The sequence below is a fragment of the Malania oleifera genome, chromosome 12 (genome assembly GCF_029873635.1).
Source record: "Malania oleifera isolate guangnan ecotype guangnan chromosome 12, ASM2987363v1, whole genome shotgun sequence".
In the NCBI taxonomy this organism is placed as follows: Eukaryota; Viridiplantae; Streptophyta; class Magnoliopsida; order Santalales; family Ximeniaceae; genus Malania; species Malania oleifera.
In genome coordinates, this window is record NC_080428.1 from 77564556 (window position 1) to 77579849 (window position 15294).

At 35.8% G+C, this 15294-nt stretch overlaps 1 protein-coding gene across 1 annotated transcript; it reads left to right on the forward strand.

Moving 5' to 3' along the window:
- Positions 1 to 1594: 1594 nt before the first annotated feature.
- LOC131145153 (protein trichome birefringence-like 2) lies at positions 1595 to 11298 on the forward strand. Its single transcript, XM_058094258.1, has 5 exons — positions 1595 to 2760; positions 3084 to 3276; positions 3516 to 3706; positions 3938 to 4096; positions 10611 to 11298. Exons 1-5 carry the CDS (start codon positions 1811 to 1813, stop codon positions 10939 to 10941), a joined length of 1824 nt encoding a protein of 607 aa, XP_057950241.1. The 5' UTR covers positions 1595 to 1810; the 3' UTR covers positions 10942 to 11298.
- Positions 11299 to 15294: the final 3996 nt, after the last annotated feature.

A 15294-nucleotide genomic window follows, 5' to 3' on the forward strand; every position in this document is an offset into this window, starting at 1 on the left:
ATTATACCTTCAATTGGCAATATTTTTTTTTAAAAATTATATCCACTCTTTTGAATTTCTCTTTTACTCTATATATATAATACAGAACATATCAAATACGTGAGGAAAGTGAAAAAAAAAAACCCCCATTTTTCCTCTCTCGAATAAAGAGAAAATGAAGAAAATTTAATAGAAAAAGAAGACTAATTATAGGAAATAGCTGTGTGAAAAATTAGAAATAATAATTAATTTATATATATATATATATATATATATATATATATATATATATTCCATTTACTGTCCCGTGCTCTTGGATTAATTCACACTTCATTTATGAGAAGATCCTTCTAGGGGCTAGAAGGATCGGGCGACGACCCGGAACCGTCAGACGAAAGCAACCCAAAAAGAAAAAGAGCAGCAAACGGGTTTGAAGCCACGGTACGACGCAGTTTCGCCTCGGATCGAGAACCATGCGTTCGAATTACACCACGAAAGGAGAAATTTTGGGGTGTAACGCGGGAGTAGCGTGCTCCTGCACATCAGCCGGAAAGATCCTGCCACGTGTATATATCTGAACGGCTTAATAGGAAATGGCCCACCTTCCGGTGGCTGCCAGTTGCCACTGGAACATCGGGACGTGGGAATGGGATGCACGCGGTTCTTTATCAAACACCGTACAACTGAGGCCAGCAACCGCCACGTGTCCCATGATCCGTGTCGGCCAAGTTCGTGTCGTTTGTGGCGGTTAAACTAGGCTCCCTATTTTTCTCCAATGCCATAATTGCCCTTCCAAATTTTGCTTCTCAATTTTGTCCTTGCCATGGACAAGAAACCAATTATTGTTAGTATGATTTAAAATTTTAAAAATCAAATACTAATGATATGTAAGAAACCATTAATCGCTAGTTTGTTTTTTCTGATTATCCAGAATAAAAGAATAAATTTGTTTAAATTTTTTAATATTTTCTAAATTTAGACATGTCCTAAAACTTAAGAAAAAATATACTATGTACTGTTTAAGATATTTAAATGACTAGTTAAAGTGGATACATTATTTGGAAGAATATGTTAATGTGGGGATAATTTTATTATATTTGTAAAATAATAAAGATATTTATAAAATAAAGAACGTGTTAAAAAATTTAATTTTTTATAAATTCTGTAACTTTTTAACTTTTATACGAACAGAAGAAGTGACTATATCAGAGCTTGGCGAACCATATTATATTGTACAATAATTTAGAAAAGAAAGATAGAATTATATGGTAGATTCAGTCTCGTTATTATTGTAACTTATACGTGTCCTTCCGTAACCAAACTCATCAAAAAAATCACAATAAAAAAAGTTGAAGTTAGAAATAAATATTTAAATATTTAAAAATTTTTTTTTTACAAAACACCTATATCTAAATTTTACTTGTCATAATTGATCCCAAAAAATATAAAATTGTAATTAGAGATTAAATCTTAAATTTCTACACTGAATATTATAGTTAATTATAAAATTAACTTTCCTCTTAAAAAACCCAAACTAAAGGGCATCTTCGTAATTCCACGATTGCCCTCTCCCTATCAGGGCCATCACGCAACAGTAAAACAGCAGAAGTTACCTTTTCAAACACTGTTTCTTCCTCTGCTTTCGAGTTTCATCGTCTTCTAGCTTCCTCTTGGCCTCTTATATTTTTTCAGAGTGCCATGGCGGTCTCCATCTCTGTATTCTCTTCAATTCATTTACTTGCTCTTCCAATCTTCGCCCATTCCCGTACATAAATCCACCCGCTTACTTTCCAGTATTGCTCTGTACTTGTGCTGCTTTTCTTCCTCATCCATGGACTGGAAAAAGAAACTCGCGCTTCCTCATCAGTTTCCGCACGCTCTCTCTTCAAGAAGAAAGCTAGTTTCTGGTTTTAGCTTAGGTGTTGGGGCTTCTCTAATTGTTCTCACTGTTTTAGTTCTTAGCTACTCTTTGAAGTCTCCTTTCATGATCAAACCATTCTTTCAAAGCTCTTCTAGTTTTAGAGGTAATTTTTCTGTTGTTTCATGGCCCTTCTCTTTTGCACCTTCTCCTTCTTCTGCCGCTGTGGGTACTGCAAATGGAACTGTTGTAGATAAAACCCACGAAGTAAATTTGTCACTACCTGCTAAAGATGCAAGTATTTTGGGAAATACCCAAGTTGCCCGCGAAGCTGATGTGCTTGATTTCACTAACAATAGGGAGTTTTTGGATTCTAATGTGAGCGGAACGGTTTCAGAGAAGACCCATTCGGCGAATTTATCTAAAGAAGGAAACAATTTCAGTCATTCTGCTAAGGAGAATGTGACTGGTGAGAAATGTTTTGATGGGAGCTTTAGCAATGCAACATTTGTGAATGGGAGTTCTATGATTAAGTCTGCAGGATCTAGCGAGAATTCAAATTTTGGGAACATAAGGGTCAGTGAAAATAGCAGTGCGGTAAATCTGTCGCACAATGGAGGGAATGCTCTGCTTCCTGGTGAAGAAGAAAGGGCTCCAGAGATGAATGGCCGGGGAAATTTCACTGAGAAAAATAATATCACATTCTCCTCTGATTATGATTCTCAGCTTACGGAAATGCAGAATGGTTCTTATGGGGCATGTGATATATTTAATGGTAGATGGGTGAGAGATGATTCAAAGCCATATTATCCTGCTGGGTCTTGTCCTTACATTGATAGGGACTTTGATTGTCACCTCAATGGGAGGCCAGACAATGCGTTCTTGAGATGGAAATGGCAACCGAATGGGTGTGACATTCCAAGGTAAGCAAGATCTATTCAAAATTTATTTGCTACTTCGAAGAAGAGAAAACGAACTTTTAGTGTGAATTATAACCCTGCCTGTGAAAATGACCATTTCATGTGGTGATCTTGGAGATTCATGATCAGCTTGATGTGTTTTGAGTTCTAATATGCATTTAAAAATGATGTTTCTGTATTAAAATTTGTATTGGGCATTCATGAGAGCTTTTTTTTCGGTACATTGTAATGTTTTTATGTTATATTTATAGAAGTTCTTGTGTTTTATTATTATTTTTCACAATTAATTCTCTGTTGATTATTGATTCCATTATTTCCATCTGTAGTCTAAATGCCACTGATTTTCTGGAGAGGTTGAGAGGAAAGAAACTGGTTTTTGTCGGGGATTCACTAAATAGGAACATGTGGGAGTCTCTGGTGTGCATTCTCTGCCATAGCATCCGAAACAAAAAAAGGGTTTACGAGATCTCAGGAAGAAGAGAATTCAAGAAGAAGGGGTTTTATGCCTTCAGATTTGAGGCATGTTCTTCCAATCTTTTCTTTATAATGCAACTTACATTTTGTTTGGTTTGTAATTGTGGATGGAATGGGACTAGGAAAGGAAAGGAAAGGAATGAAATTTGAATGGGAAGCATGATGAAATCAAGTGATTTTTGATTCCATTAATCCATTCCCTTGGTACCAAACATGTAGTTAATTCTTTGTTTTTTTTTTTGGGTCTTATGTATCTAATTTACTATGCATTGGCTTTAATGTAGGACTATAACTGTTCTGTAGATTTTGTTGGTGCTCCATTCCTCGTCCGAGAATCATCTTTCAAGGGTACAAATGGGTCATTTGAAACTCTAAGATTGGACTTGATGGACCGCACAACTTCAATGTATCATGATGCTGATGTAATAGTCTTCAACACAGGTCATTGGTGGACTCATGAGAAAACTTCCAGAGGGTGAGTGCCACCATTTTGCCTATTGTTTGGTTCTACACATTTGTGACGCAGCTGTTTGATTAAACTGAAATCTTAATGAGCTTCCTATGTCGTAATCTGATAGAATAAGAAAAAAATATTGGAACAGAATATTGGGTTCAATATTCACTTTGAAATGTATAGTATTCATATAATCATGCTTTGCAATGTCAATCTGCTGGTTTGAGACTTCTGCTTTTGTCGTTTTTGCAGAGAGGACTACTATCAAGAAGGCAACCATGTACATCCAAGACTTAAGGTCCTAGAAGCATACAAGAGGGCCCTTAGGACTTGGGCCAGATGGGTTGACAAGAACATTGATAGCAACAGAACTCAGGTTTTCTTCAGAGGGTATTCAGTCACCCATTTCAGGTACTTAGTTGTTCTACTTTATCGGGGTTAAAATATCACTTCATATTATCTAAAGCTACCATAGACTAAAGTTACTAAACCATTCACCGAGTTTGAGGCGCATTGGTCTTGACCTCATTTGTGGAATTTTGATTTCTTCTCTTCATAGGTCTCTTTTTGGTTATTGTGAATATTAGATTTAAAGTAGTGGTTTTCTCTTGAATAATACAAAAGTCTCTAGAGGAGGTTAAGAACTTGAATTACACAACTAGTTTTGAATACGGGTAACAAATGTATGCTAGAAAACAATAACTTTATGTTGCCAATTTGGAGTTTATTACAATGGTTTGACCATATTGTAAACTTTCTCTTCTCTTGTTAAATGTTTTTCTATTTATTTTTTGGATTAAACGAATTAAGACGGTTCTAGGTATATAATAAAGTAAAACAAGCTTACATCAGGGTTCCTAAATTTTTTTTGAAATATTCTTATGCTTGAGAGGCATGAAATCAAATTGATAAGATGGTTTGGTTTTAGCATATTTTACGATTTGCATGACTAGATATGCATCTTCTAGGGACGAGACATTGACGCTTTGTAAGGGGAATAAACAAACACGCGAAAATTCCCAGAACACAAAACCTGTGAGAAATACAATAGAAAAAGAACACACCAAATTAAAATCACATGCACGCACAAGACAATATTTACGTGGTTCGGCAATTTTGCTTACATTCTCGGAGAGTTGCAAGGATTTCACTATTATCAGGGAAGAATACAGAGTGGCCTTTTACAGTATCTCTCACTCTCAACAAGGCAGAAACAATGTGCACGCCACCCTAATCACCAAAGCAAACGGCTTTGTATTGTGCACACAAGGTCTCACACGCCACTACGCCACCCTTCGCGCATAGTCGAACAGTAGAATTATATATCTTAGGGTTTACAAGATCAGAACTTTCAAAATAGGAAAGTTCTGCCGAAATCTCGCACAGAAGATCGTCGCCTTGACCTAGTCGCTCCCTTGTTTCCCATGATTGTGCCTAGGTCGAGCCTCGCGAGAAACCAGGAACTTGAACTTCAGAATCCTCGACCTAGTCGCACCATTAAGTCTTACTGGTTGAGATGATGGTTGAGACTTGCAGGATCTCGTCCTTCAGGAAATCTCAGAATCTTGACTTGGTCGCCCTTTAAGTTCTTCTTGGTTGAGCACTTGGGCGAGACTCTCAGTATTTCTGGCCAAGCTTGGGCTGTCCATGGATCAAACATAATTAGGCTCCACAAAGCCCAACAACATGATGTAGACTGCTAGAAGGGAAGGGAAGAAGAATGAGAGAGGAAGAAAGATTGTGGGATCAAAGGAGAGAGAACAAAAGAGGGAAGAGATTTGGGGCGAAACACATAAATGTTCCAAAGAATCAACTTGGTAAGAGTGATACACCATACTAATCTATAGAAAAGGTTAAAATTAAGGTATTTACGAACAAAATCCCTGCTAATTAAATAAAAACCTCGAAGGCTCACTAATTGAAAATAAACCTGGTTATAGGAAGCACTGGCTGAAGCTCAGGTTCTAGTGCTAGCTGAATCTATTGTTTTAATTTTTTATTCATCATTTTCTTCCAAAGAAAAACCAAAAATTAAAATAAACTCCCATATTTGAATTGTACCATTAGTCACTATTCTAAACTCGAGAGTTACAAGTTGGTGACTGAAGTTCAAATTAAACTAGGATCACTAAACTTTGAAATGTGAGTTGCAACCTTTGGGCCGTTGTTAGACATTCAAAATGTTAGCACCGGAGGAGTCCATAGGTGTGCTTGATATACATGAGTGAGCACCAATTTGACCTAAAAGCTTAAGCCTACTGGGTCTTGGGCTACACCATGTATATAAGCATCCATCAAATACTCACTTTTTCCAATGTGGAACAAATTTTACAAGTGAAATTCTCAACAATCTCCCCCTCACTTGTGAGTCCCAACTGCTTCCCTTTGAACGGAAGTCATTTTCTTCCTTACGGGACAAATTCTCTAACAATTTGCTCAAGTGGACCGTCTTACGTGTCTTGGGTTGTATTCCAAATGACGCCTCCAAACTAATCTTACCTCCTACGTTTTGACCCAATTTGAATCCATCTTGACAGCTTAGATGATCCTTCTTAGCCTCGGTCACGCGCTCCTACACCCAGAGTTATGAACCGTCAGTTCTGATACCACTTGTTAGGACTAGAGGAGTCCATAGCATGGTTTTAAATCGCAGTAGCGGGTAGTGTAACGTAACGGTAACAGGTGTAACGGGAAGCAGGAGTAGCGGATGTTACATAACGGGAAGTGGGTGTAACGGCCGTGAATTTTTTTGAAGCACACACAACCTTGTGCATATTAGCGTACTTGCATGTTTTAAGCTTTTGGCCATTCTTAGAAAGGGTTTTAGTGTATTTTGGACCCTTTAGTTCGAGTAACTAAGTTATTTGGTAAGGGCAACAAGTTTACATTTGTTTTAAACCATCATTGATAGAAAATTACGTGTGTGCACGTATTTATACTTCTCATTGTTCTTATCTGTGATAAATTCTTATGTGTGCTAAATGAATTAATAAAATAAAATACATTATACACTCCATTAATCTATTAGACACATAAGACATACGAATAATATAAATATAAAATAGCTAGAAAAGAAAGAAGGTTGAAGTTGAAAAATAAAGAACATAAATATCACATTACTAATATTATTAAAAAAAAAAATTCCTAACAAGTTAGTATTTTGAAATTGTTAATTAATGCATCTATTATGAGTATTTAAAGAAAAAGTAAATTTTGTATCATTGTCATCCTCATTATAATCTTTTCCCCCTCTTGCCACTTGGAATATTAAGAATGATATATAAAAGAGAGAAAAAGTGAGAAGAAAAAGTAAAAAATAAAATTTTTTTTTGGTGTAACAATCCTGTAGCGGTTACGTAACGGCCGTAGCGGCCTTTACGTAACGGTCGCGGTCCGTAACGGCCGCTACGGCCGTGATTTTTCTTCCCACCGATTTCGCGGTGTGTAACGGTATCGGTAACCCAAAAAACCTTTACGTAACGGCGTTACGTAACGGTCGCGGCCTTTATTTAAAACCATGGTCCATAGGTATGCTTGATACGCATGGGTGAGCACCAACTTGACCCAAAAACTTAAGCCTATTGGGTCTTGGACTACACCATGTATATAAACACCCATCAAATACTCACTTTTTTCAATATAGGACAAACTTCACAAGTGAAATTCTCAACACATAAAACATGAGTGATGTGGTAATGTGGCAGCTGACTCAAGTCTGTGGTCCCACTTTTTTCTTCTTCCATTTGCTTTTTTCTTCTTTTCCCCTAACCTTGTTACAAGAAAACAATCTGACCCTTTACTAATTAAATAAAATCCCATAGGACTCGCAAAGTAAAAATAAAGCCTACATAAACATAATGCTAACTTATCAATCCCAAACCCGTTGGGTCCAATAAACCGTTGACCCTTTGCTTTGGAATAAGCATCCAAATCATCCAATGTCCAAAAAGCCCTACATTGACATCTAGTCGGTTAATTCTATAACTTAATTACAAAAATTGGGCAACTTGAACTTCCTTTTCTGTGATGTGTTTTCGAATCTGGGAGTTAGCCTCTCTAGAATTGGGGGTAAGATGAGCTATTAATCCACCCTTTCTAGACGTTACTACAAATGAGGGTCTTGTGCTAAAGATTATCCTTCTTAGTTGGTACAAAAAAGAATGGTACAAAGCCATCGGTTGAATTCATTGGATGGCGCCATGTGTGAAACTTAAAGACAGCCTTGCAGCTCCTACCTGTGAAGCATTTTTAGTAACTTGAACCAATTTTACAAATCTATGGTTTGGATTATTGGGAGAGATACTATTTTGCCTACATTGTCATGTTTTGAGCCTTTGAGGTCGTGTATTCTATGAAGTTCGAAATTTGACCATTTATTAAATGGCTCTATTACTGCATTCATTGTTCCAATGAGAATCCTTGGCCTGTTTGAACTCTAATCAGCAGCAAAAGGTCTGTAGTTTCTCTCATATGCATTTAGTTGGATACTTATGATAGATATGTATGTTTAACTACTGCTCTGTTGGACCAAATTATTGACCAGTAAGTTAGTAATGTAGGACAAGAAGCAGGGCAATGGATGGACGCTTGGAGGCTGGTTAAAGAGAACTTGATTGAGAAAGATATCGGCCTAATAAATTTAAGATAATTAATCGTACATTTTTTGGGGATTTGTTTGAAGTATTTTTGTATTCTAGGGGTCCCTTTGTAATTTCTTGCATCTTTAGGAGTATATGTGTAATTTCATGTATTACAGAAATTCTTAGAAATAGTGTGTGAGGGCATGTAAGAAGTGAAAAAAATAAAATAAAAAATGGCCATGTAAGAAGTGGTTTTTGATGAGTTTGAATTGAAGTGAAAGCGTGATTTCCCGCCTTTTATCTCCTCATCTTTCTTCCTTCTTTTCCTCTCTTCTCTTCTTTCTCTCCCAAATTATGTGTTGGCTGTAACTCCATGACGTTGTCTTGCATCATTTAGATCATCATCTACTTGATGTACTAGGAAATCTCTTAGGAGGATGTTTCACAATAGATTTTCCAACCCCACCTAGTAGAATTTAAGTCTTGGTTTTGTTTTTTTGTGTATTGATAAAATATTTTTCGGAACAATAACAATAACATTTTGGAACGATAAAGTGATTTTGCAAATGAATCAAGGTACATGAACATGAAACATAAATTAATTTCAAGATTTGTACCTTGCGCCATGGATTTTGTTGCAAGGGCCTTGAGGTTTGAAGAGTTCCGCAATATGAAAGGAGAGCTTAGTACCCTCTTCCCTTCTCTTGATGTGTGACTTGATGGCATGGGCAAGCATCAAGACCTCTCATTGTTACTTAAATAATAGCGTATAAGGAAACCCAACTCATCATGGGCTCCTTGTGCAAACACAATGCTCACATACTAAAATCCCATGGACTAGTGCTTTAGGCCCAAAACTTTAATATGGTGATCACTTACCATGAGTTAGAAGGAGTGAACTTCATGGTGATCCATCAATATAGGGAAGACAATAGTGCGGCTGCTTTTCTCGCTAGAGAAGGAGAAATGTGAAACAATGTCAACTACGAAAAACATCTTTTACAAAAGGTATCCTTTGGATGGATAGGTTTGGTCTCACTTCCTTTTGTCATTAGTTTATCATCTCGATTTTTGTTTGGTTGGTTTAAATTTTTTTATTTCAGTTTATTTTATTATTTTTGTTTTTGATAGGTCTGTTTATATTTGTTTCTTATTTAGCTGTGTTTGGATTTGTAGTTCTGTTTTGGTTGGTTGTTAGTGTTGTTTTTAGGAGGTCTTTAATTTTTTTATCTGTAATCTCTCAATGCTTGTCTTGTAACTACCGTATTCTTCCGGCAAAAGTGAGGGTATATCAATAAATAATTAGGAGGTGTCGCCCTCCTTTAGTTAAAAAAAATAAAATAAAATAAAATTGGGGCCTATTTATTCCATGCTCCCAAAATGTTTAATATTGATTTGATCTAGGTTATATAAAAAAGGCTATGTAAGTCCACAAAATTCTAACATATATTTTATATTAAATTTTGAAAATATATAATTGGCCCGTATATATGCTGTTGAGAAGAAAGTTCAAAATCAAGGAATTTTTTTTTTCCAGGTAAACAAGCCCCAAAGAACTGCCCCGACTCTGGGGCAATTTTTACTCCTCCCCCTTCCTATCCCTGCCAAGGAAAACTATCCCCATTCCTCTCCCATTTCCCATATGGATCAGGTATTCACATCCTGTTAGAGGATTGGTGTCCTCACAATGCTGCATTCATTGTAACCATTCATTTGCCTTTTATATGAATCGGCCATATGGCATAGTATCTTTGGAATTTATACTCATATTTTTGCGACACTATTCCTTGTAGATACTTTTACAGTCTGTTTGGATCAAGTGTAGATACTTTTACTGTTCGTTTGAATCAAGGATTTTACTTGGAAAAAGAAAAGAAAAGGAAAATGAGGAGGAAACTCATTTTCCATTAATTTTTTTTTTTTATATTAGATTATGTTTTTATATGATTAAAAATTAAGAAATACTAAATATTAATGATAAAATCAAAATTTTGTTCATGAATTTGATATGTATATTTTTTTCTTTCTTATAACCAAACATGAAAATGTGGACTATTTAATATTTTTCTTTCCTTTCATTAATATTTTCCAAATTCCAAACGAAAAAAGAATCAATTTTTTTAGGGGAAAAATGAATTAAGTAATGGTTGAATTCTTACATTGTGGCTTGACAGCCACTGCTGAGTTATCTTATCAGGACGGCAATTCCTGCTTCATCCTTGGATATTTTTCCCCCTCACAGATTAAACTGATCATACATCGGTCACGGGAATTGCCTAGTTAAAGTGGATCAAACTTTTCTTATTTTTCTGCTTCTGTGATACTAAGTAAGAAAGTGTTTGCAGGGGGGGGCCGTGGAACTCAGGAGGGCAGTGCCACAAAGAAACCGAACCGATCTCCAATGCAATTTTCTTGGCCAAGTACCCCTCAAAGATGAGGGCTCTAGAGCATGTGCTTGGGGAAATGAAAACTCCAGTAATTTACCTGAACATAAGTAGGCTCACAGATTACAGAAAAGATGGGCATCCTTCAATATACAGGAGGGAATACAAGACATTAGAAGAACAAATTGCAGCCGAGCAGTCCCAAGATTGTAGCCATTGGTGCTTGCCAGGGGTGCCTGATACTTGGAATGAGTTGCTGTATGCTTCTCTATTGGTGACAAGAAGAAACTAAATGAGAGATTTACACCAACACACTCGTTGCATAATCAAGAGAAAAGAAAGCTATTCATCATGGGAATAGTATCATGGGGGAATTATAGTATCATGGAGGAATTACAGGGCGTCGCATCATCCCGTCACCCGTGATGTTATTCCCATGATGAATAGTAGTGCTCTACATGAAAATGAAAATTCGATATTCATTTCTTTTAGCTTTTCTGGGTTTCAGTCCTTGTGTAACATTTGTTGATTGATTGATCATAAATGTCAATTTTTGAACTCGTGAAGTCCAGTGAAGGCAAAGTGAGGCTGTTTTAGAAATAAGAGTAATTGCTGAAGATGAGTAGGACAAGACATTTCCATTTGCGTAGCTGTTTCTCGTTGACATCTAAAATTTCAAAGAATTATCATGATGCAACCCTGCCAAAAGTAAGAGCAGATTCAGGAAGACAAAGAAAATTGTGTTTGTTTAGGGATAAAAAGTGAATGCATAATTGTGGCATGTGGGTTCACACTCTTGACCTTTGTATCGGCAGAAGTGTGTAGAAGTAATTCCATGAAAAGATAAAAAATATTCCAGTCTCTTAAGAGTATTAAATTAAATTGAAGGAATCAAATAACCTAGTAATAAGATGGAATCCCCCTGTTCGAAATAGAATTTAGTGGTTGTTTATACTTGTTAAAAAATATGTTTTTATTTATTTATTTATTGTGACTTTTATCACACTCGTTCGATTGTCTCTAAATTTAATGGTTGTGTGGTGTCATATATATATATATATATGTTTGTAAGTCATGGGAAAAAGATAGTATTACTTGTCATTTTGTGTAAGGAGAGTTAGAGGGGACTTTCTTTTTAGGAAGATTTTTTCTTCACTGGTTTGACAGGTAAAGGGGTGTATAGGGGATCTAGGATTGGGGAGTCTAATCAGATTTTATACTACCATCATTTTATAGTGGATTTTTCTCCAGGTGCACGTTCCGTGGACGTAGGTAATCTTGTTGAATCACGTAAAATCTCTCTTTTACATTTTTTCTAGTAAATGTTCTTTGTGCTATTTATTTTGTTGATTGGAAGATTAAAATCACTGCGCATCAACAAGTGATATTAGAACACGGTTTCGATTGGGTGTAGATATGATAGATCAAATCAAATCGAAAGAAATTTTTTGGATAGTTTTTCCGCGGGAGTGCTCAACATTAGAGTGGTTCGTGGAATTAGGAATAACTTCCAAAGAGGGATGAATTGACTTTTAAAAATTTCTTTTGAAAGTCCTTAACTTCTTTTAATATTTAACCAATTCTTTAACTTATTTATCTATTTTGTCAATCAAACAAGAATTTGATTTCTTTTAAACAATCAACAAAACAACTAATAAAACATTCAATCTTCAACCATACAAATAATTAAACTAATCAAGCCAATCAACCACAATGCTCAAACCAACAACCAATTTGATTGTCAAATATAAATTAACTTCAGCACTATTAGATTGATGGAAGCATTCAAGATTAGTATATTTAACTTTTAGCTTTTATGTTGTGTTCAGCCCTGTGGTAAATATGAGTTTGAATAAAGCTCTGTATATTTGAAATTTCTTCTTCAATATGATATTCAATATAAAATCCAATTACTCTTTTTAAACTTTAGAATTCAAAAAAACTCTTAAGTTAATTTATCTTTAGGATGTTTAGCCAAGTAACGTACTCCCGTATGGTTTCCGCAAAGAATGGTTCAACCAACGTACTCTCTTTTGATTTTCGTAACCCAAATCAAAATCAAACTTTAAGGTTTACTTGATTTCCAAATATACGTAATTTATATAATTTTCAAATTTAAACCATCCACACAATTTAAATATGTACTAAAAATAAAGAATAGGGAAAGAGAGAGTGAAACGGAGATTTTTACGAGGTTCGGCTTATACACAACCTACGTCCTTGCCTTTGGCAAACCACCAAAGGATTCACTAAACCTGTTTCGTTGACGGGTGGAACAAAATCTTTACAAGCGATACTCCACGCTCAAACACTCCTTCACAAGGCTAGAGCCCGCCTCTCCAAACGATGTCTCCTCATTCGGTCACTCCTTTAGGCTAGAGTCCGTCTCTCTAAGCAATATCCTCTTGCTTAGCCAATGTTCCAAACAATCCTTAGAACGTCAAAGAACTACAAGAAACAAGATATATGCGTACAAATATACTCTCACAAAGAGCAAGTTAGTTAAGTTCAACACTATATACTTCAATGTAAAATATCAATATGAAATAGAATGAAACTTAAGTGTAGAATTCACCAATATCCTTTTTAGATGAGGATTAGCAGTAGGAATTCAGAGAAGGAAGGATTAGCACTTCAAAATATCTTAGCAAAAGAGATTTGCAATGAGTGAACAAGAGAGCTTTGGAAGAACAAGAGTGCTTTCAGCTTCTAAAACAGATTTTTCAATTCATGGTATGTTTTGATTTGCAAAACCATGTATTTATAGGCTTTCAAACTTGTTTCCTTGTCACTAAAGTTTCCTTAGATAATTTCCCAATTTTTTAGAAATTTTGGAGCCCAAGCAATGTAAGTTTGAATTTTAAAACTTTTGAAAAATATGCCCGTTAACAGTGTTCAGATGATTGAACTTTCGGGTTCAGTCGTCTAAGGAGGTTCTACCTCTTTAGAAATTCAGTAAAAAATCTTTAGATGATTGAACTTATTCTTTAGTCGTCTGAAGTGGTTCTGTGTGCTGTTCAGTCAGCTGAAGTTCCTCCGAACAGTGTTCGGTTGGCTGACAGCTGTAACCCTACTTCAATATTTTGGCCATAACTTTTTTTGTATAACTCCAAATTAGGTGTTATTGGTGTCAAAAGAAAACTAGGAAAAAATCTTACAACTTTCATGTTGAACACATTTTAAAATAAATAGTTTCTGAAAGATAAAAATGCACCTCAATGCAAGTGTATAAAAGCTGACAGCATTTGGAAAAACTCTTTTTGGTGCTTTTCATTCCAAAAATGATTCTAACCTTTTTAAAATAATTTTTGACCTTATAAAAATAATTTACAAGTATTTTAAAAGGTATTTAGGTTCAAGAAGTTAACCTAAGAGTTTCATAATATTTCAAACGATATTTAAACATTAAAGTACTTACATAAAGACTTCTAAGACTTTTCTCATTTTAGGTTCTTGAGTCCTCATGCTTTGTCCTTGGATTGAGTCCATCTTTTCTTCAAGCTTTCATATTCTTTGAGCTTTCTCACTTTGTCTTTCTTTGACTCTTTTGACTTTAATATTCCTTGACTTTCAACAACTCATTCATGTCCTCATATTCTTTAAGGTTTAATATATCATCTTTAAATCCATGCTTTGACTCTTTTAAGCTTCATTTGATCCTTGTGAGTACTTTGACCTTACTTTCTCATATATGAGCCCTGAAATAACATTACTCATACAAATACATTAAATTCTACTTGTTTGTTAGCATCAAAACAAGATAATAAGATTTTAAGCATTGTAAGGCCAACATCGTTCAGATCAGATTTAGGTATGCGGATTTAGATCAGGTGCCGGAAAATTATTCTGAAATTTTTTCAATTGAAGGAGGATCATTTTTCATTAGGTCGAGTACAGAAAGCAACGGGTTGACACATGGGTCAAGAGGTTGGGTTGCAAGTTGGAACCAAGCGGAACCCGCCGGGTTAAGGCATGGGTTAGCATCCGGGTCATCTAGAACACGTGCAGGTCACACGTGCAATGGATCAGGGATCCGGGTCGAGTGGAACGGGTCAGGTCGAGGTGCGGATCCTCTCCGTGGAGCACTGACGTCATCCTGAGAGGTACTGACGACAGAGGAGAGAGAAAAACAAGGGAGAAAGAATTTTTTTTTTTTTTTTAAATGGTGAGTGCTTCGACGTCTAAGTTCGAGGTGGAGCCCTTTAATGGAAAAAAATAATTTCAGTTTGTGGTAGAGCACTGTAAAGGATGTGTTGGTCCAGTAGGGACTGATTAAGGTACTGTATGGGAAAGACAAAAAGCCAGAGACCATGTTAGATGATCCGTGGGAGGAGGTGGAAATGAAAGCGGTAAGTACCATTCACTTAAGTTTAACTCCAGAAATTAAATACAGTGTGTTGAATGAAATATCACCAGCTGAGTTTTGGAAAAAAAACTGGATAATATTATATGTCCATGTCCTTGGTTAATAAATTGTATTTGAAGAAACGGTTGTATCAGTTAAGGATGACTGAGGGCACAGAAGTCAAAGACCACCTCAATTATTTCAATAAGATAATCACGCAGTTGAGTATTGAGGTAAAAATTGAGGAGGAAGATAAAGTACTAATTATGTTGTATTCACTTCCCAGTCCACTTGATACTT

Coding starts and splice junctions, on each gene's coding strand:
- LOC131145153 (XM_058094258.1), top strand. CDS start 1,811: ATGGACTGGAAAAAGAAACTCGCGCTTCCTCATCAGTTTCCGCACGCT. Junction 3,707..3,937: donor CATGAGAAAACTTCCAGAGG/GTGAGTGCCACC, acceptor TCGTTTTTGCAG/AGAGGACTACTATCAAGAAG. Junction 4,097..10,610: donor TATTCAGTCACCCATTTCAG/GTACTTAGTTGT, acceptor AAGTGTTTGCAG/GGGGGGGCCGTGGAACTCAG.